This window comes from Entelurus aequoreus, linkage group LG05 (genome assembly GCF_033978785.1).
Source record: "Entelurus aequoreus isolate RoL-2023_Sb linkage group LG05, RoL_Eaeq_v1.1, whole genome shotgun sequence".
NCBI classification, from domain to species: Eukaryota; Metazoa; Chordata; class Actinopteri; order Syngnathiformes; family Syngnathidae; genus Entelurus; species Entelurus aequoreus.
The window spans coordinates 14,430,082-14,456,086 of NC_084735.1; the positions used below are offsets into that span (position 1 = coordinate 14,430,082).

At 32.9% G+C, this 26,005-nt stretch overlaps 1 protein-coding gene across 3 annotated transcripts in view; it reads left to right on the forward strand.

The window, feature by feature from the left end:
• Positions 1 to 213: 213 nt before the first annotated feature.
• The window catches only part of ndrg1a (N-myc downstream regulated 1a), a 33,512-nt gene continuing 7,720 nt past the window's right edge, over positions 214 to 26,005 (forward strand). Inside the window, exons 1-14 of one of the 3 annotated variants that reach the window (XM_062047175.1) lie at positions 214 to 364; positions 6,492 to 6,566; positions 9,302 to 9,337; positions 18,096 to 18,201; positions 18,387 to 18,507; positions 20,023 to 20,085; positions 20,194 to 20,254; positions 23,560 to 23,646; positions 23,738 to 23,794; positions 23,866 to 23,969; positions 24,045 to 24,101; positions 25,294 to 25,345; positions 25,448 to 25,495; positions 25,742 to 25,777. In XM_062047175.1, the coding sequence (XP_061903159.1) occupies positions 6,510 to 6,566; positions 9,302 to 9,337; positions 18,096 to 18,201; positions 18,387 to 18,507; positions 20,023 to 20,085; positions 20,194 to 20,254; positions 23,560 to 23,646; positions 23,738 to 23,794; positions 23,866 to 23,969; positions 24,045 to 24,101; positions 25,294 to 25,345; positions 25,448 to 25,495; positions 25,742 to 25,777 (885 nt within the window). In that variant the 5' untranslated portion in view covers positions 214 to 364; positions 6,492 to 6,509. Of the gene's footprint in view, positions 365 to 6,459; positions 6,567 to 9,301; positions 9,338 to 12,117; positions 12,220 to 18,095; positions 18,202 to 18,386; positions 18,508 to 20,022; positions 20,086 to 20,193; positions 20,255 to 23,559; positions 23,647 to 23,737; positions 23,795 to 23,865; positions 23,970 to 24,044; positions 24,102 to 25,293; positions 25,346 to 25,447; positions 25,496 to 25,741; positions 25,778 to 26,005 lie in introns of those variants that run through there. The other 2 variants (XM_062047176.1, XM_062047177.1) reach the window with 2 other exon arrangements.

The following is a 26,005-nucleotide window of genomic DNA, read 5'->3' on the forward strand; positions in this document are numbered from 1 at the left end:
AATCTCCCCTTTTAGGAGCTTTGTCACGGCCGCGCGCTCACTTCACTTCAAGTGTGCGTGAAAAGTGCACGTTTCACAGCAGACGTCGGACTATTTCGCCGCTTTTATTGCAAGTTCCGAATGTTTTGTGCGCGCTATTGCGCCAGCGCCGCGGCAGCAGATGTTAGCCAATCAGGGAGGAGTGGGCGGGGCCTCCCGAAGGCTTTCTATAAAGTTCCCTCGTCGGTCCTCCTCCCTCCACGTTGTAAACAAGACAGCTGCACTTTTTTTTTTGGCGTGCGTGCAAACGTCCTCGTTGAAGAGACATTCACTTCCACTGGTGGACTTGTTCACTCGTGGGTCACTCTGATTGCGCAATCTGCAGGTAAGACTTTTTTTTTTTTTTTTTTGGGGCTCCTAACTTTTGTTTTTTCGGCGTGCACCGTCAAATAAATCCGAATTAAAGTTAATAACTTTATGTATTTAAAAAATGTATTTAAAAAAAAAAAAAAAAAGTTTTTTTCCAAGCTGTGTTTTAGGCACTTTAGTTAATTTCATTGGGTCGTACAACTTAATGATCAACTAATTAATTATAGCTTCTTAACTTTCTGGCTGATACTGTCAAAAGCAAAGATGGATAAAATGACTAAAAATGACAAAATGTATAAATCATGTCTTAAATATTTGATGTACCTTATGCGTGTATTTTTCCAAGTTTGGCATAAAAAAAATTTTTTTTGGAGTCACATGACGCTATGGTTGCATCATTCCCAGTATTTTGCATCATATTTGTGGTTTGTTTGTATCTCTGCACGCCGGGTGGTCGTGGCGGTGCCTTCAGGGCCCCTCGTCGAACCCCACAACTGGTGTCAAAGGCGCCCCACCCTGACCCCGTCTTATATTGCGATGTGTGGAAATGTAGGTCTGTGCCAGCTTAGCCTGCTGCTCGGCTGATATTTCACAAGCGGGGGGGAGGGGGGGGGGGGGATTTGACAGATTAAGCAGGTTCCCAAAGATTAGGGAAGCAATCATTGTTTCTGCAGATGGATGCGCCCGGATTTAAAATGTTAGCCCCGGCCTCGATTCGGGACCGGACTGTGTGGTCTAATCTCGGCGTCTCTCCGAGAGGCCGTGCCTTTACACTCCCATCACGCTGGTTTAGTTTTTATGCAAGGCAGCAGTTTTTTGGGACCCGGTTGCGCCCCCCCTCCTTATGTTTCCTCTCCCCGATTACATAACAGGTCGGACTTCTGCCAACACGGAGCAGAAAATACAGAAAGACAAATCAATCAACCGTCGGACCGGTTTGACGTGCGTCTCCTGTCGCTAAAGTCCCGGGCCCCGCCGTCATTCTTTACCTGTTTTTTTAGCGTCCAGGTTGCACTTTGGCACGATGAGCATCAAGCCCCGCCCACCAGTAACCATGTTAGTGATTAGCATGTAAAACGGGTCGGGGCGTCCAAAAACCCGTCCCCCCCCACCCCCCGCCCTCCTTCCTTCCCTCGACTCATGACTGAGGAATCTCAACACGGGGGCCGCTTCTTCCTCCAACAAAGATTCTGCAGTGCAGAGCCCCCCCCCCAACCCCCCTCCCAACCCCACTTCCAAAAAATGGACGTTTTGTTTGATACTCCTCGTCGTCAGATCCGGATCATGCCGGTCTGACTGTGTGTGTGTGTGTGTGTTCAAGGCGTATCATAGCTGAAAGAATGTAACACTTCCCATGCAAGACGCTTCGCTTGCTGTTAGTCTGACAAACAGTAGTTGTCTGCACAACAACAACAACAACAACAACAACAAGTAGTGATCACTTGTCGCCAGCACACAATTTGTGGCAAAGGTTGTAGGCGTGACGGATTGCGACCGCAGGTATGTCACCTGTACACAAGAAGTAGCACACGTCGTCTAGACAACGAGCAAATGCGTCGACACAAGTAGCTGGCGTAGTATGGACAAAACACCTTCACGATAAATAGTCGCCGCAAAAAGTAGCACACAATTTACGTTGTGACAGCAAAAGTAGCAAAAACAAATAAAAAGTAGCAAAAACATGGAAAAAGTAGCAAAAACTAAAGAAAAGTTGCAAAACATTGAAAAAACTGAAAAAGTAGCAAAAGAGAAAAAAAGCAAAAGTGTAGAAAAAAATGTAACCAAAAACAATCAAAAATCAAAAACGGAAAAAGTATTTTAAAAAAAACAGAAAAGGTGTAGAAAAAGTAACAAGAACAGAAAAAGTGGCTAAAAAACATACAAAAACAGAAAAAGCATGAAAAACAGAGAAATAATATCAAGAACAGATAAAGTAGCAAAAGTGTAGGAAAAGTAACAAAAGCAGAAAAAGTGTAGAAAAGTAACACAAAGAGAAAAAGTAACACAAACAGAAAAAGCAGCAAAACCAGAAAAAACATCTAAAACAAAGAAAAAGTAGCAAAAGTGTAGAAAAAGCAGCAAAAACAGAAAAAAGCAACAACAAAAAAAACCGGAAAGAGCATACTACAGAGAAATGGCAGCAAAAACAGAGAGCAAAAGTGTAGAAAAAGTAGCACATGTCGTCTAGACAACAAGCAAATGTGTCGACACAAGTAGCTGGCGTAGTATGGACAAAACACGTTCACGGTAAATGGTCGCCGCAAAAAGTAGCACACAATTTACGGCGAAGTACACGAGTAGGAATCGCACGCTTTAGTCGACGCATGTAACAAAATGTATTCAAAGTTGTATGTGTAAGTAGCAAACAGTGACAGCCAAAGTAGCAAACAGTGACAGAAAAAGTAGCAAAAACAAATAAAAAGTAGCAAAAACATAGAAAAAGTAGCAAAAACTAAAAAAAAGTAGCAAAACATTGAAAAAAAACTGAAAAAGTAGCAAAACAGAAAAAAAGCAAAAGTGTAGAAAAAGTAATCAAAAACAGAAATGGTAGCAAAATTGTAGAAAAAGTAGCAAAAACAATCAAAAATCATCAAAAACAGAAAAAGTATCAAAACCACACAAAAATATCAAAACTGGAAAAGAGAAATAGTATCAAAAACAGATAAAGTAGCAAAAGAGTAGAAAAAGTAGCCAAAACAAAAAACTAGCAAAAACAGAAAAAATAGCAAAAACAAAAAGTAACAAAAACAGAAAAAAATGAAAAAGCCACAAAAACAGAAAAAGTAGCAAAAGTGTAGAAAAAGTAACAAAAATCGTAAAGAGCATTCACCACAGAGAAATGGCAGCACAAACAGAGTAAAAGGTAGCAGTGTAGAAAAAGTAGCACACGTCGTCTAGACAACGAGCAAATGTGTCGACACAAGTAGCTGGCATAGTATGGACAAAACACGTTCATGATAAATAGTCGCCGCAAAAAGTAGCACACAATTCACGGCGAAGTACACGAGTAGGGAGCGCACGCTTTAGTTGACGCGTGTAACAAAATGTATTCAAAATTGTATGTGTAAGTAGCAAACAGTGACAGCAAAAGTAGCAAACAGTGACAGCAAAAGTAGCAATAACAAATTTAAATTAGCAAAAACATAGAAAAAGTAGCAAAAACTAAAAGTAGCAAAAACCATTAAAAAATAATCAAAAACGGAAAAGTATTAAAAAAACAGAAAAGGTGTAGAAAAAGTAACAAAAACAGAAAAAGTAGCAAAAACACACAAAATTATCAAAAACGGAAAAACAGAAATAGTATCAAAAACAGAAAAAATAGCAAAAACAGAAAAAGTAACAAAAACAGAAAAAAATGAAAAAGCCGCAAAAACAGAAAAAGTAGCAAAAGAGTAGAAAAAGTAGCAAAAACAAAAAAGGTGCAAAAACAGAAAAAGTAGCAAAAACAGAGAAAAAACAGCAAAAACAGAAAAAACAGCAAAAGTGTAGAAAAAGTAACAAAAACAGAAAAAGCAGCAAAAACAGAAGAAACATGTAAAACAAAGAAAAAGTAGCAAAAGTGTAGAAAAAGTAACAAAAACAGAAAAAGAAAAACAAATGGAAAAAGCATATACCACAGAGAAATGGCAGCAAAAACAGAGTAAAATGTAGCAAAAGTGTAGAAAAAGTAGCACACGTCGTCTAGACAACGAGCAAATGTGTCGACACAAGTAGCTGGCGTAGTATGGACAAAACCATCCATCCATTTTCTACAGCTTGTCCCTTTCGAGGTTGCGGGGGGCACTGGAGCCTAGCTCAGCTACAATCGGGCGGAAGGCGGGGTACACCCTGGACAAGTCGCCACCTCATCACAGGGCCAACACAGATAGACAGACAACATTCACACTCACATTCACACACTAGGGACGATTTAGTGTTGCCAATCAACCTATCCCCAGGTGCATGTCTTTGGAGGTGGGAGGGGCCTATCCGCAGGTGCATGTCTTTGGAGGTGGGAGGAAGCCGGAGTACCCGGAGGGAACCCACCAGTTCATGATAAATGGTCGCCGCAAAAAGTAGCACACAATTTATAGCGAAGTACACAAATAGGAAGCGCGTACTTTAGTTGACGCATGTAACAAAATGTATTGAACATTGTATGTATTAGTAGCAAACAGTGACAGCAAAAGTAGCAAAAACAAACAAAATGTAGCAAAACATTTTAAAAAAAGTAGCAAAAAATTGAAAAGTGAAAAAGTAGCAAAACAGAAAAAGTAGCAAAAACAGAAAAAGTCGGAAAAATACAAAAAGTAGCAAAAAACAGAAAAAGTAGCAAAACATAGAAAAATCAGCAAAAACTGAAAAAATTCACAAAAAGTAACAATAAACCGAAAAAGCAGCAAAAACAGAAAACGTAGCAAAAGTGTATAAAAAGTAACAAAACAGAAACAGAAGAAAAAGTAGCAAAAACATACAAAAATTATCAAAAACGGAAAAACCATAAAAAACATAGAAAAAGTAACAAAAACAGAAAAAGTGGCTAAAAAACATACATCATCAGAAACGGAAAAAGCATGAAAAACAGAGAAATAATATAAACAGATAAAGTAGCAAAAGTGTAGAAAAAGTAACAAAAACAGAAAAAGTTACAAAAACGGAAAAAGCATATAAAACAGAGAAATATCAGTAAAAACAGAGTAGAAAGTAGCAAAAGTGTAGAAAAAGTAGCAAAACAAAGTAACAAAAACAGAAAAATCTTTAAAAACTGAGAAATGCCACAAAAACAGCAAAAAATCTTGAATTTATTTTCAAAGGTTTTTTTTTTTTGTATTTTGAGTTAAAAAAATCATTTAAAAAAATATTTTAAATTCACTTTTTATTTCTGTAATTTCCCCCCGCCCAAAAAAATACATTTACTGAATTAAACTGCTTCAACAATTAAGTAGGAAATAACAGTTGGCCCGCTAATTACGCTCGTTAATTAACATTATTTATTGTCGCTTTTGTTCACTGAAAAAGCAAGTTTGTCCAATTTTCTGGTTTTATACCTAAGGATCAAATAAAATCAACACATTTGGAGAACAAGTAGCTAACTAGCAAACAAGTAGCAAGCATAAGCAACAAAAAACTAACTTTGCGAAAACAAAAAGTAGCCAACAGAGTAGGTACCTTTTACAATAAGTAGTAAATGTGTTGTTTACGCAACAAGTAGCTAACTAGCAAACAAGAAGCATGCATAAGCAATAAAAAGCTAACTTTGTAGAGACAAAAAGTAGCAAATAGGTTAAAAAAATCTATTATTTATGCTACAAAAAGCAAATTTGTGGAGATAAGAAACAAGTAGTTAGCTAGGAAAAAAGTAGCAAGCATAAGCAACAAAAAGCTAACGTTGTGGAGACAAATAGCTAACTAGCAAACAAATAGGTATAAGCAACAAAAAGCTAACTTTTCAAAAACAAAAAGTAGCAAACAGAGCAGTAAATGTGTTGTTTACGCAATAAGTAGCTAACTGGCAAACAAGTAGCAAGCGTTTGCAACAAAAAGTAGCAAACAGAGTAGTTACCTTTTACAATAAGTAGTAAATGTGTTGTTTACACAACAAGTAGCTAACTAGCAAATGAGAAGCAAGCATAAGCAATAAAAAGCTAACTTTGTTAGAGACAAAAAGTAGCAAATAGGTTAAAAAATCTATTATTTATGCAACAAAAAGCAAACTTTGTGGGGACAAGTAGCTAACTAGCACACAAATAAGTACAAACAACAAAAAGCTAACTTTGCGAAAACAAAAAGTAGCAAACAGAGTAGTTACCTTTTTACAATAAGTAGTAAATGTCTTGTTTACGCAACAAGTAGCTAACTAGCAAACAAGAAACAAGCGTTAGCAACAAAAAGCTAACACAATAGTTGTCTTGACAACAGTTGGCCATCATACTTCTACACAACAAGTATGAACGGGAGCTAAAAACAAACATTTATGGGAAGAATGAGAGCAGCAGGCCTGAAAAGACATGTTGAGATGAAATTACCCACAAAGCTTTGCTGCTGATGACTGGTTTGGGTGCGCCGTGACTGGTGTGGTCATTCATAGTTCAACACACAACGTGAACGTCTTCTGTCATTTCTTTGTTACAGCTAACGAGCTCATTTACTGTTTGTCCCAGTAGCTGGTGCAGCCCACCGACATGGAGGACATCCAGGTTGCTGAATCCAAACATCTGCTGGTGGACAAGGAACTGCCGGTACGTCAAACCACGACTCGCTAGCACTGTTAGCACTGTTAGCATCGCTAGCACTGTTAGCAAGGAACTATCATGGCCGACCAGTGGCTGTTGATTTAGGGGAAAAAAACATAATAAAATAATACAGTACACACTCATAAACCGCTCAAAAAAACCTAAAAATAATATAAATAAAATGGACAAAATATGTATTTATTTATTTTATCATTTAATTTTTTTATTTGCACTGTTTGTCAATTTTATTACATGCCATTATTTTATTAAGTTAATTCAATTCAACATTTTCCAACAGCGCATATATTCCAAGAATACAGAGAAATACGCTATAATCGTACAATATGTCGTAATAAATTAATGCACATTTCTGATTTCGTATAATATGTAATAATTTGTGTGACGTTAAAAACCTGCCATGCAAAATAAAAATAATAAAATACAAAATATATTTAGAAATAAATGACTGCAATATGATATAATGTGGTAAATAAATTAATATACGAAAAATGTTTAATATTTTTGACAGTCAAAACTAATAGTAATTTGTTTTTATATGATTTGTTGAATAATGTGTAAAATTCACGGCGTCACCTAGAGATCATAGCACTTCCCTGGCGTCCACCAATCAGCTGTACTGATCACAGCCACTAGGGGACATTTTTTAAGAATGTTTTTAAATCCAATTATCGATTCTTATTCCTAATTATGTCTAAATGACGATGATGATTGTTATTATTTTGAATTCATTAGTTGCACAAAAATGTGTTTATTTCTTTTTTTTCCATCCCAGATACGAGATATGCCTTTTTACTATTTTGGTTTAATTCCGAAAAAATAAGTTGTACCTCTAAAATTTAAATCTAAATTTACAGTATTTTATTAGATTTTTTTAAATTTATTTTTAATTTCTTCCAGTATTTAATCATAAGTAAATTGCACAAAAATCTGTTAATTTCCTTTTTTCCATCTGAGATACAAGATACACCTTTTACTATTTTTTTATTCAGAAATAATAAGATGTATTTGTAAAATAATATCTTAATTTACAATATTTTATTAGATTTTTATTTTATGTGTCTTTAATAATTGTATTGTTAGTACATTGCACAAAAATGTGTTCATTTCTTTTTTTCCATCCCAGATACGAGATATGCCTTTTACTATTTTGGTTTAATTCCAAACAAATAAATTGTAGCTTCCAAAATTAAAATAGAAATTTACAATATTTTAATAGATTTATTTTATTTTAAATTTCTCCCAGTATTTAATCATAAGTAAATTGCACAAAAATCTGTTCATTTCTTTTTTTCCATCTGAGATACAAGATATACCTTTTAGTATTTTTTTATGCAGAAATAGTAAGATGTATTTGTAAAATAATATCTTAATTTACAATATTTTATTAGATTTTATTTTTATTTTATATGTCTTTAATAAATAAATTGTTAGTACATTGCACAGATATGTGTTCATTTCTTTTTTTCCATCCCAGATACGAGATATGCCTTTTACTATTTTGGTTTAATCCCGAAAAAATAATTTGTACCTTTAAAATAAAATCTAAATTTACAATATTTTATTAGATTTTTTTCAATTTTATATTTCTTCCAGTATTTAATCATAAGTACATTGCACAAAAATCTGTTCATTTCCTTTTTTCCATGTGAGATACAAGATACACCTTTTTACTATTTTTTTAATTCAGAAATAATAAGATGTATTTGTAAAATAACATCTTAATTTACAATATTTTATTAGATTTTATTTTATTTTATGTGTCTTTAATAAATGTATTGTTAGTACATTGCACAAAAATGTGTTAATTTCTTTTTTTCCATCCCAGATACGAGATATGCCTTTTACTATTTTGGTTTGATTCAGAAAAAATAAGTTGTACCTCTAAAATTTAAATCTAAATTTACAGTATTTTATTAAATTTTTTTTATTTATTTTTAATTTCTTCCAGTATTTAATCATAAGTAAATTGCACAAAAATCTGTTAATTTCCTTTTTTTCATCTGAGATACAAGATACACCTTTTACAATTTTTTTATTCAGAAATAATAAGATGTATTTGTAAAATAATATCTTAATTTACAATATTTTATTAGATTATTTTATTTTATGTGTCTTTAATAATTGTATTGTTAGTACATTGCACAAAAATGTGTTCATTTCTTTTTTTTTTCCATCCCAGATACGAGAAATGCCTTTTACTATTTTGGTTTAATCCTGAAAAAATCAGTTGTACCTCCTAAAATTAAAATCTAAATTTACAATATTTTATTAGATTTTTCTAATTCAAAATTTCTTCCAGTATTTAATCATAAGTAAATTGCACAAAAATCTGTTCATTTCCTTTTTTCCATCTGAGATACAAGATACACCCTTTACTATTTTTATTATTCAAGAATAATAAGATGTATTTGTAAAATAATATCTTAATTTACAATATTTTATTAGATTTTTATTTTATTTTATGTGTCTTTAATAAATGTATTGTTAGTACATTGCATAAAAATGTGTTCATTTCTTTTTTTCCATCCCAGATACAAGATATGCCTTTTACTATTTTGGTTTAATCCCGAAAAAATTAATTGTACCTCTAAAATTAAAATGTAAATTTACAATATTTTATTAGATTTTTGCAAAAAAATTTATTAATTTCCTGTTTATTCCTTCTGTGAGCATTTGAGCTTAGCCTCTTTTAGCGTGTTAATGGTGTGCTTGTCTTGCAGGGCCTGAGAGAAGCGGTGCTGCAGCTGGTTGTTAAGGTACATGCTTGTGTAACTTAACTTAACTTTAACTTTAACTTAACTGTGTCACGTGACCCACTCTGCAGCACTGGTGCCACCTGCTGGTGTGAAAGAGTCACATCTGGCAGCACATCTGGCAGCCAGCCTCCGCACGATGTCATTAGGAGAGAAACGGGCTGGGCTAATTATGTCTAATTATGATGATGATTATTATTAATAATCATTTGACTGACATTCTACTCTGTCACAGTTACAATGCAAGGGACTTTAGAGTAGTCAGTGTGCAGCTTGTATAGCAGTGCCAACAAACATGATTGGGTAAATATAACACAAATATTGTTGATAGTGTGAATATTTCTGATGATTATGATTATTATGATTGTGATTATGATTATTATGATCATGATTATTATTATTATGAACAGAGACTTTATCCTCTTGGACATAAAATAAACCAAACATTTTTGTCTTACTCTTAAATGATGATTTAATTACTGCATGTTGCACCTTGTTACCTTCCTTCCTTCTATCCTTGCTTCCTGTCTACCTTCCCTCCTTCTTCTTTCCTTCCTTCCTTGCTTACTTTCTTTTTGTTTCCCTTCCTTCCATGCTTCTTTCCTTTCCTACCCCCTTTCTTCTTGTCTTGCCTTCTTTCATCCTTAATTCCTTGCTTCCTTCTTTTCTTTGTTCCTTTCTTCCTCCCTTGCTTATTTCCTTGCTTCCTTCTTTCATTACATTCCTCCTTCCTTGCTTGCTTATTTCCTTCATTGCCTCCTTCCTTGCCTCCTTCCTTCCATCCTCTTTGCTTCTTTTTTCCTTGCTTGATTCTTTTCTTTGTTCCTTTCTTATTCCCTTGCTTCCTTGCTTATTTCCTTGCTTCCTTCTTTCATTATTTCCCTGTTTCCTTGCTTCTTTCCTTCCTTGCCTGCTTTTCTTCCTTCTTTGCTTCCTTTCGTCCTTCTTTGCTCCCTTCCTCCCTTTCGCCCTTGCTTCTTTGCTTCCTTTCCTCCTTCCTTTTTTCCGTCCTTCCTCGCTTTCCCTTCCTCTCCCCTTAGTTCTTTCCTTCCATCCTTCCTTCCTTTTTTATTTCTTTGCATCCTTCTGTCCTTCATTCCCTGCTTCCTTGCTTCTTTCTTGCCTTTCCTCCTTTTCTTCCTTCTTTGCTTCCATTCTCCCTTTCGTCCTTGCTTCGTTGCTTCCTTTCCTTCTTCCTTCCTCACTTTCCTTTCTTATCCCCTTTCTTCTTTCCTTGCCTTCTTTCTTCCTTCTTTCCTTCCTTCCCCCCTCTTTGCTTCCTTTTTCCTTACTTCCTTTCCTACTTCCTTCTTTGATTCCGTCTTCCCTTTTTGTCCTTGCTTCTTTGCTTCCTTTTTCCTTACTTCCTTTCCTACTTCCTTCTTTGATTCCGTCTTCCCTTTTTGTCCTTGCTTCTTTGCGTCCTTGCCTCCTTCCTTCTTTCCCTCCTTCCTTCTTTGCGTCTTGTTTTTCCTAAACCCTCTTCCTTCTTTCCCTGCCTTCTTTCCGTGCTTCCTTCACTCCACCCCGCTTGCTTCCTTCCTCGCTTCCTTGGTTGTTTCCTTCCTTCCTTTTTTATTTCTTTGCATCCTTCTGTCCTTCATTCCCTGCTTCCTTGCTTCTTTTTTTCCTTTCCTCCTTTTCTTCCTTCTTTGCTTCCATCCTCCCTTTCATCCTTGCTTCTTCCTTCCTCACTTTCCTTTCCTATCCCCTTCTTTCCTTGCCTTCTTCCCTTTCCCTCCTTTCTTCTTTGCTTCTTGTTTTTCCTATCCCTCTTTCTTCTTTCCCTGCCTTCTTTCTGACTTCCTTCCTTCTTGCCCTGCTCCCTTCACTCCACCCTGCTTCCTTCCTTCCTCGCTTCCTTAGATGTTTGCTTCCTTCCTTTTTTATTTCCTTCGTCCATCTATCCTTCTCTCAAATACAGTTAGTTGTATGCAGTAAGAGTGTTTGCGGGATTATGGCGTGCTTACGTGCCCGTGTGCGAGTTTCATGGCGGTAGGGGCGGGGCCGGGGATTCTCCCTCCCCCTTCCCCTTGCTCGCACACACCTCTTGTGTTTACGTCCTGTGGTGTCCTACAACAGGGGTGCACATTACGTGGGTGGATGGTGGAGGGTGTGTCACTCCATCGCCAGTCAGGAATGAAAAAAATACACCTGAAAATTTGCGATCTTCACCAAGACGTCACTTTGGTCACTTGATTGACATTCGCGGCACCCGAGGGTCTTGTGAAATGATGCTGGCTGCTGCCAGATCATTATTAAGAAAAAACGACCGACAGGAAGGCGAGAAACACTTGACACATAGCATGTTAAACATGCTTGTATTATCATTAAACACCTTTAACTTGTTAACAAAACCCTCTCTTAAACACCTTTAACTTGTTAACATCTCTTTCATAAATAAATAAATATGAATGATCCCCTCCACTTGGTCATTTAAAAAGTAGCTTGCCTGCAGAAAAAGTGTGGGCACCCCTGATCTACTGAAGCCCACCTTCAGTCTGACAAAAAGCCCCTCCCCCCAAAAAAAGAAGGGCGCACCTTGCCAAGCACATTCAACACCTGAGTCAACACAAGTGGGCCGTTTATGGAATGTCAACCGCAGCGGCAAGTTTTGCCCGGAGACTATTCTGCTGCAGACCCTCCAGCCTGATCCAATTTAGGGATCTCTCCATCTGGAATTAGCTTGTTTTGACCAGGCTGCAAAGCATCATGGGAGGTCAGCGGCTTAGGCCAAGAGCTATAAAGGCGCCGGGCGCCGACAGCAAGAGCATTTCGGACCCTCACGACTTTACAGTCAGTTTTTTTTTTCCATTTGGACTCCCGCAATCATGGTCCTGGAGGATTCCGACGTGGAGATGATAGTGGCCGAAATCGAAGTCGCCGTGAGTCACTTTCAGGGATTTATTTACTGGTGGATTTTTGGAATCAGATTTTCGGGATTCACTGGGAGAATCGTCGGTTACAGTCACTACGCAGAAGTACTTGAGGATGTAGAAAATAACAGTTGGCGCGCTAATTACGGGCGTTGATTGTCGTCATTTGTCACTGAAAAAGCACGCATGTCTAGTTTTCTGATTTTACATCCAAAGGTAAAACAATGTAAACATTTGGAGAAACATTTATTATTTGTATTATTTTTTACTTTCATTTATTTTATTCTCACAGCTTTTTTTGTATTTTTTTTTGTTTTTACAATTTATTTATTTTACCGACAGTTGTTTTTTTTAAGTATTTAAAAAAAAATGGTGTTAAGTTAAATTATTTTAAAAAGAAAACAATTATGAAATACCCTTTTTATTTTGATATTCCTCCAAAAAATAACTACATTTACTAAATTAAACTGTTTCAACAAATGAGGACGTAGGAAATAACAGTTAGCCAGCTAATTACGGGCGTTAATTGGCGTTATTTGTCACTGAAAAAGCACGCATGTCCAGTTTTCTGATTTTACATCCAAGGGTAAAACAATGTAAACATTTGGAGAAACATTTATTATTTGTATTTTTTTTAACTTTCATTTATTTTATTCTCACAGCTTTTTTTGTATTTTTTTTTTTTTTTACAATTTATTTATTTTACCGACATTTGGTTTTTTTAAGTATTTAAAAAAAAATAGTGTTAAGTTAAATTATTTTAAAGAGAAAACAATTATGAAATACCCTTTTTATTTTGATATTCCTCCAAAAAAAAACTACATTTACTAAATTAAACTGTTTCAACAAATGAGGACGTAGGAAATAACAGTTAGCCAGCTAATTACGGGCGTTAATTGTCATTATTTGTCACTAAAAAGAACGCATGTCCAGTTTTCTGATTTTACATCCAAGGGTAAAACAATGTAAGTATTTGGACAAACATTTATTATTTGAATAATTTTTTACTTTAATTTATTCTCACAGGTTTTTTTTTTTTTTACAATTCATTTATTTATTTTACCGACATTTGTTTTTTTTTAAGTATTTAAAAAAAAATGGTGTTAAGTTAAATTATTTTAAAAAGAAAACAATTATGAAATACCCTTTTTATTTTGATATTCCTCCAAAAAATAACTACATTTACTAAATTAAACTGTTTCAACAAATGAGGACGTAGGAAATAACAGTTAGCCAGCTAATTACGGGCGTTAATTGTCGTTATTTGTCACTGAAAAAGAACGCATGTCCAGTTTTCTGATTTTACATCCAAGGGTAAAACAATGTAAACATTTGGAGAAACATTTATTATTTGTATTATTTTTTACTTTCATTTATTTTATTCTCAGTTTTTTTTGTTTGTTTTTTACAATTTATTTTACCGACATTTGTTTTTTTAAGTAGTTTTAAAAAATGGTGTTAAGTTAAATTATTTTAAAAAGAAAACAATTATGAAATACCCTTTTTATTTTGATATTCCTCCAAAAAATAACTACATTTACTAAATTAAACTGTTTGAACAAATGAGGATGTAGGAAATAACAGTTAGCTAGCTAATTACGGGTGTTAATTATCGTTATTTGTCACTGAAAAAGCACGCATGTCCAGTTTTCTGATTTTACATCCAAGGGTAAAACAATGTAAACATTTGGAGAAACATTTATTATTTGTATTATTTTTTACTTTCATTTATTTTATTCTCATTTTTTTTGTTTGTTTTTTACAATTTATTTTACCGACATTTGTTTTTTTAAGTAGTTTTAAAAAATGGTGTTAAGTTAAATTATTTTAAAAAGAAAACAATTATGAAATACCCTTTTTATTTTGATATTCCTCCAAAAAATAACTACATTTACTAAATTAAACTGTTTCAACAAATGAGGACGTAGGAAATAACAGTTAGCCAGCTAATTACGGGTGTTAATTATCGTTATTTGTCACTGAAAAAGCACGCATGTCCAGTTTTCTGATTTTACATCCAAGGGTAAAACAATGTAAACATTTGGAGAAACATTTATTATTTGTATTATTTTTTACTTTCATTTATTTTATTCTCAGGTTTTTTTTTTTTGTTTTTTACAATTTATTTATTTATTTTACCGACATTTGGTTTTTTTAAGTATTTAAAAAAAATGGTGTTAAGTTAAATTATTTTTTTTTAAAAACAATTATGAAATACCCTTTTTATTTTGATATTTCTCCAAAAAATAAGTACATTTACTAAATTAAACTGTTTCAACAAATGAGGACGTAGGAAATAACAGTTAGCCAGCTAATTACGGGCGTTAATTGTCGTTATTTGTCACTGAAAAAGCACGCATGTCCAGTTTTCTGATTTTACATCCAAGGGTAAAACAATGTAAGTATTTGGAGAAACATTTATTATTTGAATAATTTTTTACTTTAATTTATTTTATTCTCGCAGGTTTTTTTTTTTTTTTACAATTCATTTATTTATTTTACAGACATTTGTTTTTTTTAAGTATTTTTAAAAAATGGTGTTAAGTTAAATTATTTTAAAAAGAAAACCATTATGAAATACCCTTTTTATTTTGATATTTCTCCAAAAAATAAGTACATTTACTAAATTAAACTGTTTCAACAAATGAGGATGTAGGAAATAACAGTTAGCCAGCTTATTACGGGCGTTAATTGTCGTTATTTGTCACTGAAAAAGTACGCATGTCCAGTTTTCTGATTTTACATCCAAGGGTAAAACAATGTAAACATTTGGAGAAACATTTATTATTTGTATTATTTTTTACTTTCATTTATTTTATTCTCAGTTTTTTTGTTTTTGTTTTTTACAATTTATTTTACCGACATTTGTTTTTTTTAAGTATTTAAAAAAAAATGGTGTTCAGTTAAATTATTTTAAAAAGAAAACAATTATGAAATAAACTTTTTATTTCAATATTTCTCCAAAAAATAACTACATTTACTAAATCAAACTGTTTGAACAAATGAGGACGTAGGAAATAAGTTAGCCAGCTAATTACGGGTGTTAATTATCGTTATTTGTCACTGAAAACGCACGCATGGCCAGTTTTCTGATTTTACATCCAAGGGTAAAACAATGTAAACATTTATTATTTGTATTATTTTGTACTTTCATTTGTTTTATTCTCACAGCTTTTTTTATTTTATTTTTTTTTACAATTTATTTATTTATTTTACCGACATTTTTTTTTTTTTTTAAGTATTTTAAAAATGGTGTTAAGTTAAATTATTTTAAAAAGAAAACAATTATGAAATACCCTTTTTATTTCAATATTTCTAAAAAAACAACCTACATTTACTAAATTAAACTGTTTCAGCAAATGAGGACGTAGGAAATAACAGTTAGCCAGCTAATTACGGGCATTAATTGTCGTTATTTGTTGTCTCGTTTGTTCACTGAAAAAGCACGCATGTCCAGTTTTCTGATTTTACATCCAGGGATAGAAAATGTTTAAGATTTGGAGAAAAATTTATTATTTGTATTATTTTCTTTTTTCTTTACAATTTATTGATTTATTTTTGGTTTAAAGTACCAACGTGTGTTTTCTTGTATTAACCATTTTTAATTTAATTATCATTATTTGCATGCATATACAGTTTTTTGGTTTTACATCCAAGGATAAAAAAAATTTAAGATTTGGAGAAAAATTTATTATTTGTATTTTTTTTTTGTTTTACATTTATTTATTTATTTTTGGTTTAAAGTACCAACATTTTTTTTCTTCTATTAATTATTTTTTAACATTGTGTTTTAAGTTAAATAATTTTAAAAAGAAAAAAAAAACTAAATACACTTTTTTCTAAAATTCTCCAAAACTTACTACATTTACTAAATTAAACCGTTTCAACAAATGAGGAAGTTGGAAATAACAGTTGGCACGCTAATTAAACGTTAATTATCGTTATTTGTTCGCATATCCAGTTTCATGATTTTACATTTAAAAAAAGATTTGGAGAAATATTTATTAATTGTATAATTTTTTTATTAAATTTATTTTATTCCCATACTTTTCTTTTTTTTTTTAAATGTATTTTTTTTATTTTTGCTTTAAAGTACCAACATGTGTTTTCTTGTATTATGTATTTTTAATTTAATTTAATTATCGTTAGTTGCACGCATGTCCAGTTTTCTGGTTTTACATCCAAGGATAAAAAAAATGTAAGATTTGGAGAAAAATTTATTATTGGTATTATTTTAGTTTTTTACATTTATTTATTCATTTTTTGTTTAAAGTACCAACATTTATTTTCTTCTATTAATTATATTTGAACATTGTGTTTTAAATTCAATTATTTCAAAAATAAAAATAAAAATTAAATACCCTTATTTCTAAAATTCTCCAAAAAATGAACTACATTTACTAAATTAAACTGTTTCAACAAATGAGGGTGTTGGAAATAACAGTTGTTCCGCTAATTAAACATTAATTATCGTTAGTTGCACGAATGTGCAGTTTTCTGATTTTTATTTTTTTTACATCTAAGGATAAAAACATTTTAAGATTTGGAGAAAAATGTATTGTTTAATTTTTTGTAATTTTTTTTTACTTTTACAATTTATTAATGTATTTTTGTTTAAAGTACCAACATTTGTTTTCTTGTATTAATTATTTAAAAAAATTGTGTTTTAAGTTAAATTACTTTAAAAAGAGAAAAAAATATCAAATACACTTATTTAAAAAATTCTCCCCAAAATTACCTACATTTACTTAATTAAACCGTTTCAACAAATGAGGAAGTTGGAAATAAGTTTGCCTGCTAATTAAACGTTAAATATCGTTATTTGCACGCATGTCCAGTTTTCTGGTTTTACATCCAAGGATCAAAAAAATCTACACATTTGGAGAAACACACTTTTCATTGTATGAATATTATTTGTATTATTTATTTATTTTTTTGTTTTGGGGGTGGGGGTTAAGTACCAACTTTTTTTTCTTCAATTTATTTAAAGTATTTTTACTTTGTATTTTAAGTTAAATAATAAAAAAAAAAAATCAAATACACATTTTATTTCTATAAATGTTTAAATAATTAACTACATTTCTTAAAATAATTCAACATTTGTGGAAATTGGAAATAACATTTTATTACATTTTTTAACTTGTGCATTTTTTACAATTCATTTGTTTTATTACATTATTTAAAGGTATTTTAAACATGTATTGTGACGTATTTAATTAAAAAAAAAAAAACATTTTATTCTTATGATTTTTCTAAAAAAATTACTACATTAACTAATTCAATTCTATATTACCGTAAAATGCTACATATAACAACAAATTGTGGGCTTTCTGCTCGACCGCTCCCGAACTTTGGAACGCTCTCCCCGACCATCTTAGAGCACCACAGTCGGTCGACCATTTTATGAAGGGACTAAAAACCCACCTTTTTAGCACAGCTTTTATCTAATTTCTCTGCCTTCTTGTTTTTAAATGCACTGCTTGCTTATCTGTTTTTTATGCAGTGCTTTCATGCTTTTATTTCTATTTTTATCCATGTTTCTGTTGTGTGTCATGATTTCATTTATATTTTAATTTTTTTTATTATATATTCTTACATTCTATTTTTTTATTTTTATACTTTTGTAGCACTTTGAGATTTTAACAAATGTAAAGTGCATTACAAATGCAATTCATTATTATTATTATTATTATTACAAATAAAACCAAATTGTATACATAAATAATAGAAAATTTCATTAACAAAAAATATATACCAAGCCAAAATTAACATTATAATGTTATTGTATTTATAATTTGGCTATGTTTGATCAAAATCTAAATAAACATTAAAAAAGCAGTGAAAGATGTTTTTCAATAAAAATAAATGTGATTGTGTGTGTGCAGGAGCACGATGTGGAGACCCCCTATGGAAGACTCCACTGCACGATGAAGGGGGTGCCCAAGGGGGAGCGGCCCGTCATCCTCACCTTCCATGACATCGGACTGAACTGTAAGCCCCGCCCACTTTCCCCCTCAAATTGCCCACAGCAGGACGCATGCGTTGTATCGCCGTTTCCATGACAACTCCTGTATGTTTAGCTGATTGTGACTGTGCACCTGTACCTGTGCCTATACGAGGTCATCTGTCGCTAGCTAACGCCTCTCCTCTTCCTCTTCTTCATCCTCTTCCTCCAGACAAAACGTGCTGGGACTCACTCTTCGCCCACGAGGACATGACCGAGATCCTGCATCACTTTGCCGTGTGTCACGTGGACGCCCTCGGGCAGCACGAGGGCGCTAACACCTTTTCCACTGGGTGAGCCACGCACGCACGCGCACACGCACACGCACACGCACACACGAGTTTGTGACTTTTGAAGCAGCAGGTAGATCAGCGTAGATGTTCTTTAAGTCGACCTGATTTGTTGTTTGTATAAGTGGGGCGCCTTTTGCTACTTTTGTTTATTTCAGAAAAAATACATTCTACTTCTGAAATAAAATCTTAATTTTCAACATTTTATTAAATTATTTTGTTTCACATTTCTACAATTAATTAATTATTAGTACATTGCACTAAAATGTGTTCATTTGCCATTTGTCATCCCAGATAGGTGATACATATGTTACTATTTTGTTTAGTTAAGAAAAAATAAATAATATTTCTAAAATTAAAATCTTAATTTACAATATTTATTCGATTTTTGCATTTTAAGTTCCTTCAATAAATGATTAGTACTTTGCGCATACCTGTATTGTTTTCATTTGCTGTTTCCTATCCCAGATAGGAGATACACCTTTTACAATTTTTTTTAATTCTGAAAAATTCGTTTTATTTCTAAAATTAAAATCTAAATTTACAATATCTTATTAGATTTTTTATATTTTATGTGTCTTTCATTAATTTATTATCAGTACATTGCACAAAAACGTGTTCATTTCCTGTTTTCCCTCGTAGATACGAGATTTGCCTTTTGCTATTTTTGTTCAATTAAAAATAAATAAGTTGCATTTCTAAAATGTAAATCTAAATTTCCACAAGTTTATTCGATTTTTTTAATTTAAAATTTCTTCAAGTAATTAATCATAAGTACATTGACAAACGTGTTCATTTCCTGTTTTCCATCCCAGATACGAGATATACCTTTTAATATTTTTGTTTAATTCTGAAAAAATAAGTTGTGTTTTTAAAATTAAAATCTAAATTTACAATATTTTATTGGATTTTTTTAATTTTGAATTTCTTCAAGTAATTAATCATAAGTATTTTGCATAAAAATGTGTTAATTTCCTTTTTTCCATCCCAGATACGAGATATGCCTTTTACTATTTTTGTTTCATTCAGAAAAAATAAGTTGTATTTCTAAAATCAATATCTAAATTTTCAAAAGTTTATTACATTTTTTTAATAGAAAATTTCTTCAAGTAATTAATCATAAGTACATTGCACAAAAATGTGTTCATTTCCTGTTTTCAATCCCAGATACGAGATATGACTTTTACTATTTTTGTTTCATTCAGAAAAAATAAGTTGTATTTCTAAAATTAAAATCTAAATTTTCAAAAGTTTATTAGATTTTTTTAATTTAAAATGTTTTCAAGTAATTAATCATAAGTACATTGCACAAACGTGTTCATTTCCTGTTTTCCATCACAGATACGAGATATGCCTTTTACTATTTTTGTTTAATTCAGAAAAAATAAGTTGTATTTCTAAAATTAAAATCTAAATTTACAATATTTCATTGGATCTTTTTAATTTTTAATTTTTTTCAAGTAATTAATCATAAGTACATTGCATAAAAATGTGTTAATTTCCTTTTTTCCATCCCAGATACGAGTACCCGTCCATGGATGAGCTCTCCGAGACGCTCCCGCTGGTCCTCAAGCATTTTGGGTACGAGAAAAAGTTGCCCGTTCTTAAATGGCCGCCTCGTCACGTTCTAGAGAAAGATTGTTGTTCCAACCTGTTCTAACAGCCTCCATGTCTGTTTGTGTGCCACAGGCTGAAGAGCGTTATTGGATTAGGAATGGGAGCCGGAGCCTACATGCTGACCAGATTCGCTGTAAGCCGAGCTCCTCCTCCTTTCTTCCTCTCAGTCAGTCAGGCTTAATAATCTTTTGCTAGCAATCAGGATTGGAAACTCAAATTTTCCTGCTTTTTGCAGAGTATAGCGACACTACTCTTTTTTTCCCCCGAACATTTGGTGCTGTACTTAATTTTCTTGCTTATATATATATATATTTGTATTTTTAAATTAATTCCAATAAATTAAAAATTTTTTTTGTTTTTTTTAGATAAAATTATTCAAAGTTTTTTTTTTTTTTTTTAGGACATTTATTTTAAGTCAACTCAGGAATATAAAGCATTTATATATATATATATATATATATATATATATATATATATATATATATATATTTTTTTTTTTATAAAGTCCAGTAAAAATTACTAAAGGCGTGGCGAAGTTGATAGAGTGGCTGTGCCAGCAATCGGAGTGTTGCTGGTTACTGGGGTTCAATTCCCACCTTCTACCTTCCTAGTCACGTCCGTTGTGTCCTTGGGCAAGACACTTCACCCTTTGCCTCTGATGGCTGCTGGTTAGCGCCTTGCATGGCAGCTCCCGCCATCAGTGTGTGAATGTGTGTGTGAATGGGTGAAAGTGGAAATACTGTCAAAGCGCTTTGAGTACCTTGAAGGTAGAAAAGCGCTATACAAGTATAACCCATTTATCATTTATAACTAATGTGTTGTCGGGTGTTTTTTATTTTTTTTATTTTTTATTAATGTTTTTTAATAAAATATTTATATATTAATTAAATACATGTATATTTAAATATAATACAAACTATATTTATAACATGATTTTTTTTTTAAATAAATAAAAATTGGTGTTTGGCGCCAATGTATTATTAATTAGTAGTCCCGATTTAACTTATTCACGTCATGTTTTTTTTAGGAAATGTATTTTAAGTCAACTCAGGAATATAAAGCATTTATATTCCTAAATAATTTTTATTTGTATTTAATTTTTTTTTAAAGTCCAGTAAAAATGACTAAAGCTATAATTAATGTGTTGCCGGGTGTTTTTGATTTTTTTTTTTATTAATGTTTTTTAATAAAATATTTATATATTATTTAAATACATGAATATTTAAATATAATACAAACTATATTTACAACATGATTTAAAAAAATAAAAATAAAAATTGGTGTTTGGCGTCAATGTATTATTAATTAGTTGTCCCGATTTAACTTATTCACGTCACGTTTTTTTTAGGAAATGTATTTTAAGTCAACTCAGGAATATAAAGCATTTATATTCCTAAATAATTTTTATTTTTATTTTTTAAAAGTCCAGTAAAAATTACTAAAGCTATAATTAATGTGTTGTCAGGTGTTTTTGATTTTTTTTTATTAATGTTTTTTAATAAAATATTTATAATAATTAAATACATGTATATTTAAATATAATACAAACCATATTTATAACATGATTTAAAAACATTTTTAAAAAAAATTGGTGTTTGGCGTCAATGTATTATTAATTAGTTGTCCCGATTTAACTTATTCACGTCTGATGCAATACCAATATCATTGGCCAATACCGATATTGATCCGATACGATACCAGCAGTAATCATACGTACTTGTAATATTTAGACGTGTGGAATTTTAGAAAAGGTTTAATCAAGTCAAACAGAACAATTAAACTACTAACCTATTTAATATCAACCGTCTTTAATGGACTTTTGTTGTCTTTAAGTTGAACGTGGGGTGTTACTTTCTCTTTGGCGACACCTAGTGGCCACAATAACTTTTGAAGTTAAGCTCATGATGCAGTAAATTCAATGATGCGGACACGCTTGTTAATGGATACATTCTAATAAGCCTTGACTTTGTATGTGTAATATGCAACTATACTATGTGTTTTATTGACAAATGTGCTGTTTTACACTGCAATATTGTTCAACTATTATTACATATGTCTAGCTTATGCGCTACTGTGTGCTTAGCTGTTGCGTAGCTGCTAGCTCATTTTAGCCTGTAGCCTAGCATTGTTTACCTTTTTGTAAAGGACTTGACTAAAATACAAGAAAAGGCCAACCTGGTGTACTTATTGGAGGACCTTTAGCTGCGCCGATACTTGTTTTTTACGGACCGATATCCAATATCAACACCGGATGAAGACTGTGGTTACTATTATTTATGTTTTGTATGCTTCCCAACCAACTAAGCTAAAAAAAATGATCTGAAAGTTGAAATGTATCACTATAAACCGTCACTGGATCAACTGTAGTTTTTTTTGGTCGGTTACGTCAAGTTTGCTCCTTGTTGCTAGGCAGGATTTTTGGGCCAACACAATTGTTCAATTATTATTACATACGTCTAGCTTATGCGCTATTGTGTGCTTAGCTGTTGCGTATCTGCTAGCTCATTTTAGCCTGTTTAGCCTGCACGTTTACGTTTTTTGTAAAGGACTTGACTAGAATACAAGAAAAGGCCAACCTGGTGTGCTGCGCCGATACTTGCTTTTTGCGGACCGATATCCAATATCAACACCGGATGAAGACTGTTGTTACTATTATTTATGTTTTATATGCTTCCCAACCCAACCAACTAAGCTAAAAAAATGATCTGAAAGTTGAAATGTATCACTATAAACCGTCACTGGATCAACAAGTTTGCCCTTTGTTGCTAGGCAGAATTTTTGGGCCAACACAATTGTTCAATTATTATTACATATGTCTAGCTTATGCGCTATTGTGTGCTTAGCTGTTGCGTATCTGCTAGCTCATTTTAGCCTGTAGCCTAGCACGTTTACCTTTTTGTAAAGGACTTGACTAGAATACAAGAAAAGGCCAACCTGGTGTGCTGCGCCGATACTTGCTTTTTGCGGACCGATATCCAATATCAACACCGGATGAAGACTGTTGTTACTATTATTTATGTTTTATATGCTTTCCAACCAACTAAGCTAAAAAAAAAAGATCTGAAAGTTGAAATGTATCACTATAGTACAGTAGTTTTTTTTGGTCGGCTACGTCAGGTTTGCTCCTTGTTGCTAGGCAGGATTTTTGGGCCAACACAAGCCAATAAAGGACAGGGAAAGTCGGCATGATTACCAACACCCAAAACATCACTACAACGATTCCTAGGCAATTTATAAACATAGATATCACAGTCTTAGTGTTATCCCCCCCACCCCCCACACTGTGGGGCAGTGCTGCGCTTGCCCCCAATGTAAAATCGCTGCTGCTCGAGAGTTCCCGGAAATGACTCGGGGAGGAAAAAGAGGACCGAATGTACTATTAGGATGACTCTGATGTAATCTAATCTAATGTAATCAATGTTACGTGTTGTGTCCTAGCTTGATTACCCGCAGATGGTGGAGGGTCTGTTGCTCATCAACATCAACCCGTGTGCCGAGGGCTGGATGGACTGGGCTGCACACAAGGTATGGTACACACACACCAATATCACGTTTTGTGCCACAGTGTCCGCAAACTTTCGACAAGAATATGGCTAAACGTAGCATCTGATTCCAGATCAGCGGCTGGACCCACGCCCTGCCCGACCTGGTCATCAGCCACCTCTTCGGCAAGGTACGCCTCTCTTTGACCCCCCGTTTCTTCTTTCCTGCTCGCGAGCCTGACGGCGCTAACTGTGGCGGCAGGAGGAGATCCACCACAACCAGGACATGGTCGCCACGTACCGCCACCACGTCATGAAGGACATGAACCAGTTCAACCTGCAGCTCTTCATCAAGTCCTACGAGAGGTCCGCCTGCTGGCCTGACAATTCCTAAAAGGCGGGACAATTAAATGTTTTTTTTTTAAATTTGTGTCTTTAAAGTCGGAGGGACTTGGAAATCGAGCGGCCCATTCCAGGCAGCAACGTCAGAACCCTCAAGTACGTCCAACCAGATTATTTTTTCACTTAACCTTCGCAATTTCCTTGCTAATATATATATTTTTATTTTTAAATTAATTCCAATAAATTACAAGTTTTTTAAATTTTTTAGATAAAATTATTGAATTATTTTTTTGTGTGGAAATGTATTAAGTCAACTCAGGAATATAAAGCATTTATATTCCTAAATAATAATAATAATTTCTTTTTTTTTTTTTTAAAGTCCAGTAAAAATGACTAAAGCTATAATTAATGTGTTGTCGGGTTTAAAAAAAAAAAAATTGTAATTAATGTTTTTTAATAAAATATTTGTATATTAATTAAATACATGTATATTTAAATATAATACAAACTATATTTATAACATGATTTTTTTTTTTAAATAATTAAAAATTGGTGTTTGGCGTCAAAATATTATCAATTAGTTGTCCCAATTTAACTTATTCACGTCTTTTTTAGGAAATGTATTTTAAGTCAACTCAGGAATATAAAGCCTTTATATTCCTAAATAATAATAATATATATATATATTTTTTTAAAGTCCAGTAAAAATTACTAAAACTATAACTAATGTGTTGTCGGGTTTTTTTAATGTATTTTTTTAAATTAATGTTTTTTTAATAAAATACTTATATATTAATTAAATACATGTATATTTAAATATAATACAAACTATATTTATAACATGATTTTTTTTCAAAATAATAAAAAATTGGTGTTTGGCGTCAATGTATTATCAATTAGTTGTCCCAATTTAACTTATTCACGTCACGTTTTTTTTAGGAAATGTATTTTAAGTCAACTCAGGAATATAAAGCATTTATATTCCTAAATAATTATTTATTTATTTATTTCATTTATTTATTCACGTCCAATCAGATTATTTTTCACTTTTTTCGCTTCCCTGCCCATATATGGGCAAACCCAGCGCATGATATTTTTCAATTTCAAAACCATTAGGCCTCGCCTCAATTTTGGTGACCGTTGAAGGTCCCGGGGACCCAAAAGGGTCTCAGTCATCAACGTGTTAAAAATAAGTCATTTATTTCTTTAGTTATTTTAATTTTTGTTTGTAATTGGTTTTTAATCTTCATTATTTACTTCAAGTTATTACAATATGTATCTATGTACATATATATATTTTTTAAATACATTTTGCCCAATTGTTGACCCCTTTCCCCTTTGACCGCAGGTGCCCCAGCCTGCTGGTAGTGGGCGACAACTCTCCCGCTGTGGATGCCGTGGTGAGTACAGACGCCTTCGCCTCATAAGAGCCGGAAATGGAAACGAGGGCGGGTCCAAACGCACGGTGCGGGCGTACCTAATGGAGTGTCTTATTTGCGCAGGTGGAGTGCAACACCAAACTGGACCCCACAAAAACCACGCTGCTCAAGGTGAGGCTTAAGCCCCGCCCCCTCCATGTATTTGTCACGATGGAAAGATGTAGTGACACATTAACCGGCGCTGACCTACTTAATGGCGATTAAACGTGCGGTCGAGCACGGCGGGGTGCGCAATGGTGCGTGGTCGCTGCGTGGAGCAGAATTAATAATATGCCCTTGTTTAATTATTAAAAAAGTGTTTATGTACATGATTGAACTTGATATTTATGATTTAACTTCTTATGTATTGCCCAACAGATGGCCGACTGTGGTGGCATGCCCCAGATTGACCAGGTGTGTAAACAACACAGACAAACATCATATGATAGAGCAGTGGTTCTCAAATGGGGGTACGCGTACCCCTGGGGGTACTTGAAGGTACGCCAAGGGGTACGTGAGATTTTTAAAAAATGTCTGTCAAAAAGAACTGTGAAAAGAAATGCAATATTCAGTGTTGACAGCTAGATTGTTTTGTGGACATGTTCCATAACTATTGATGTTTTGAAGATTTATTTTTTTGTG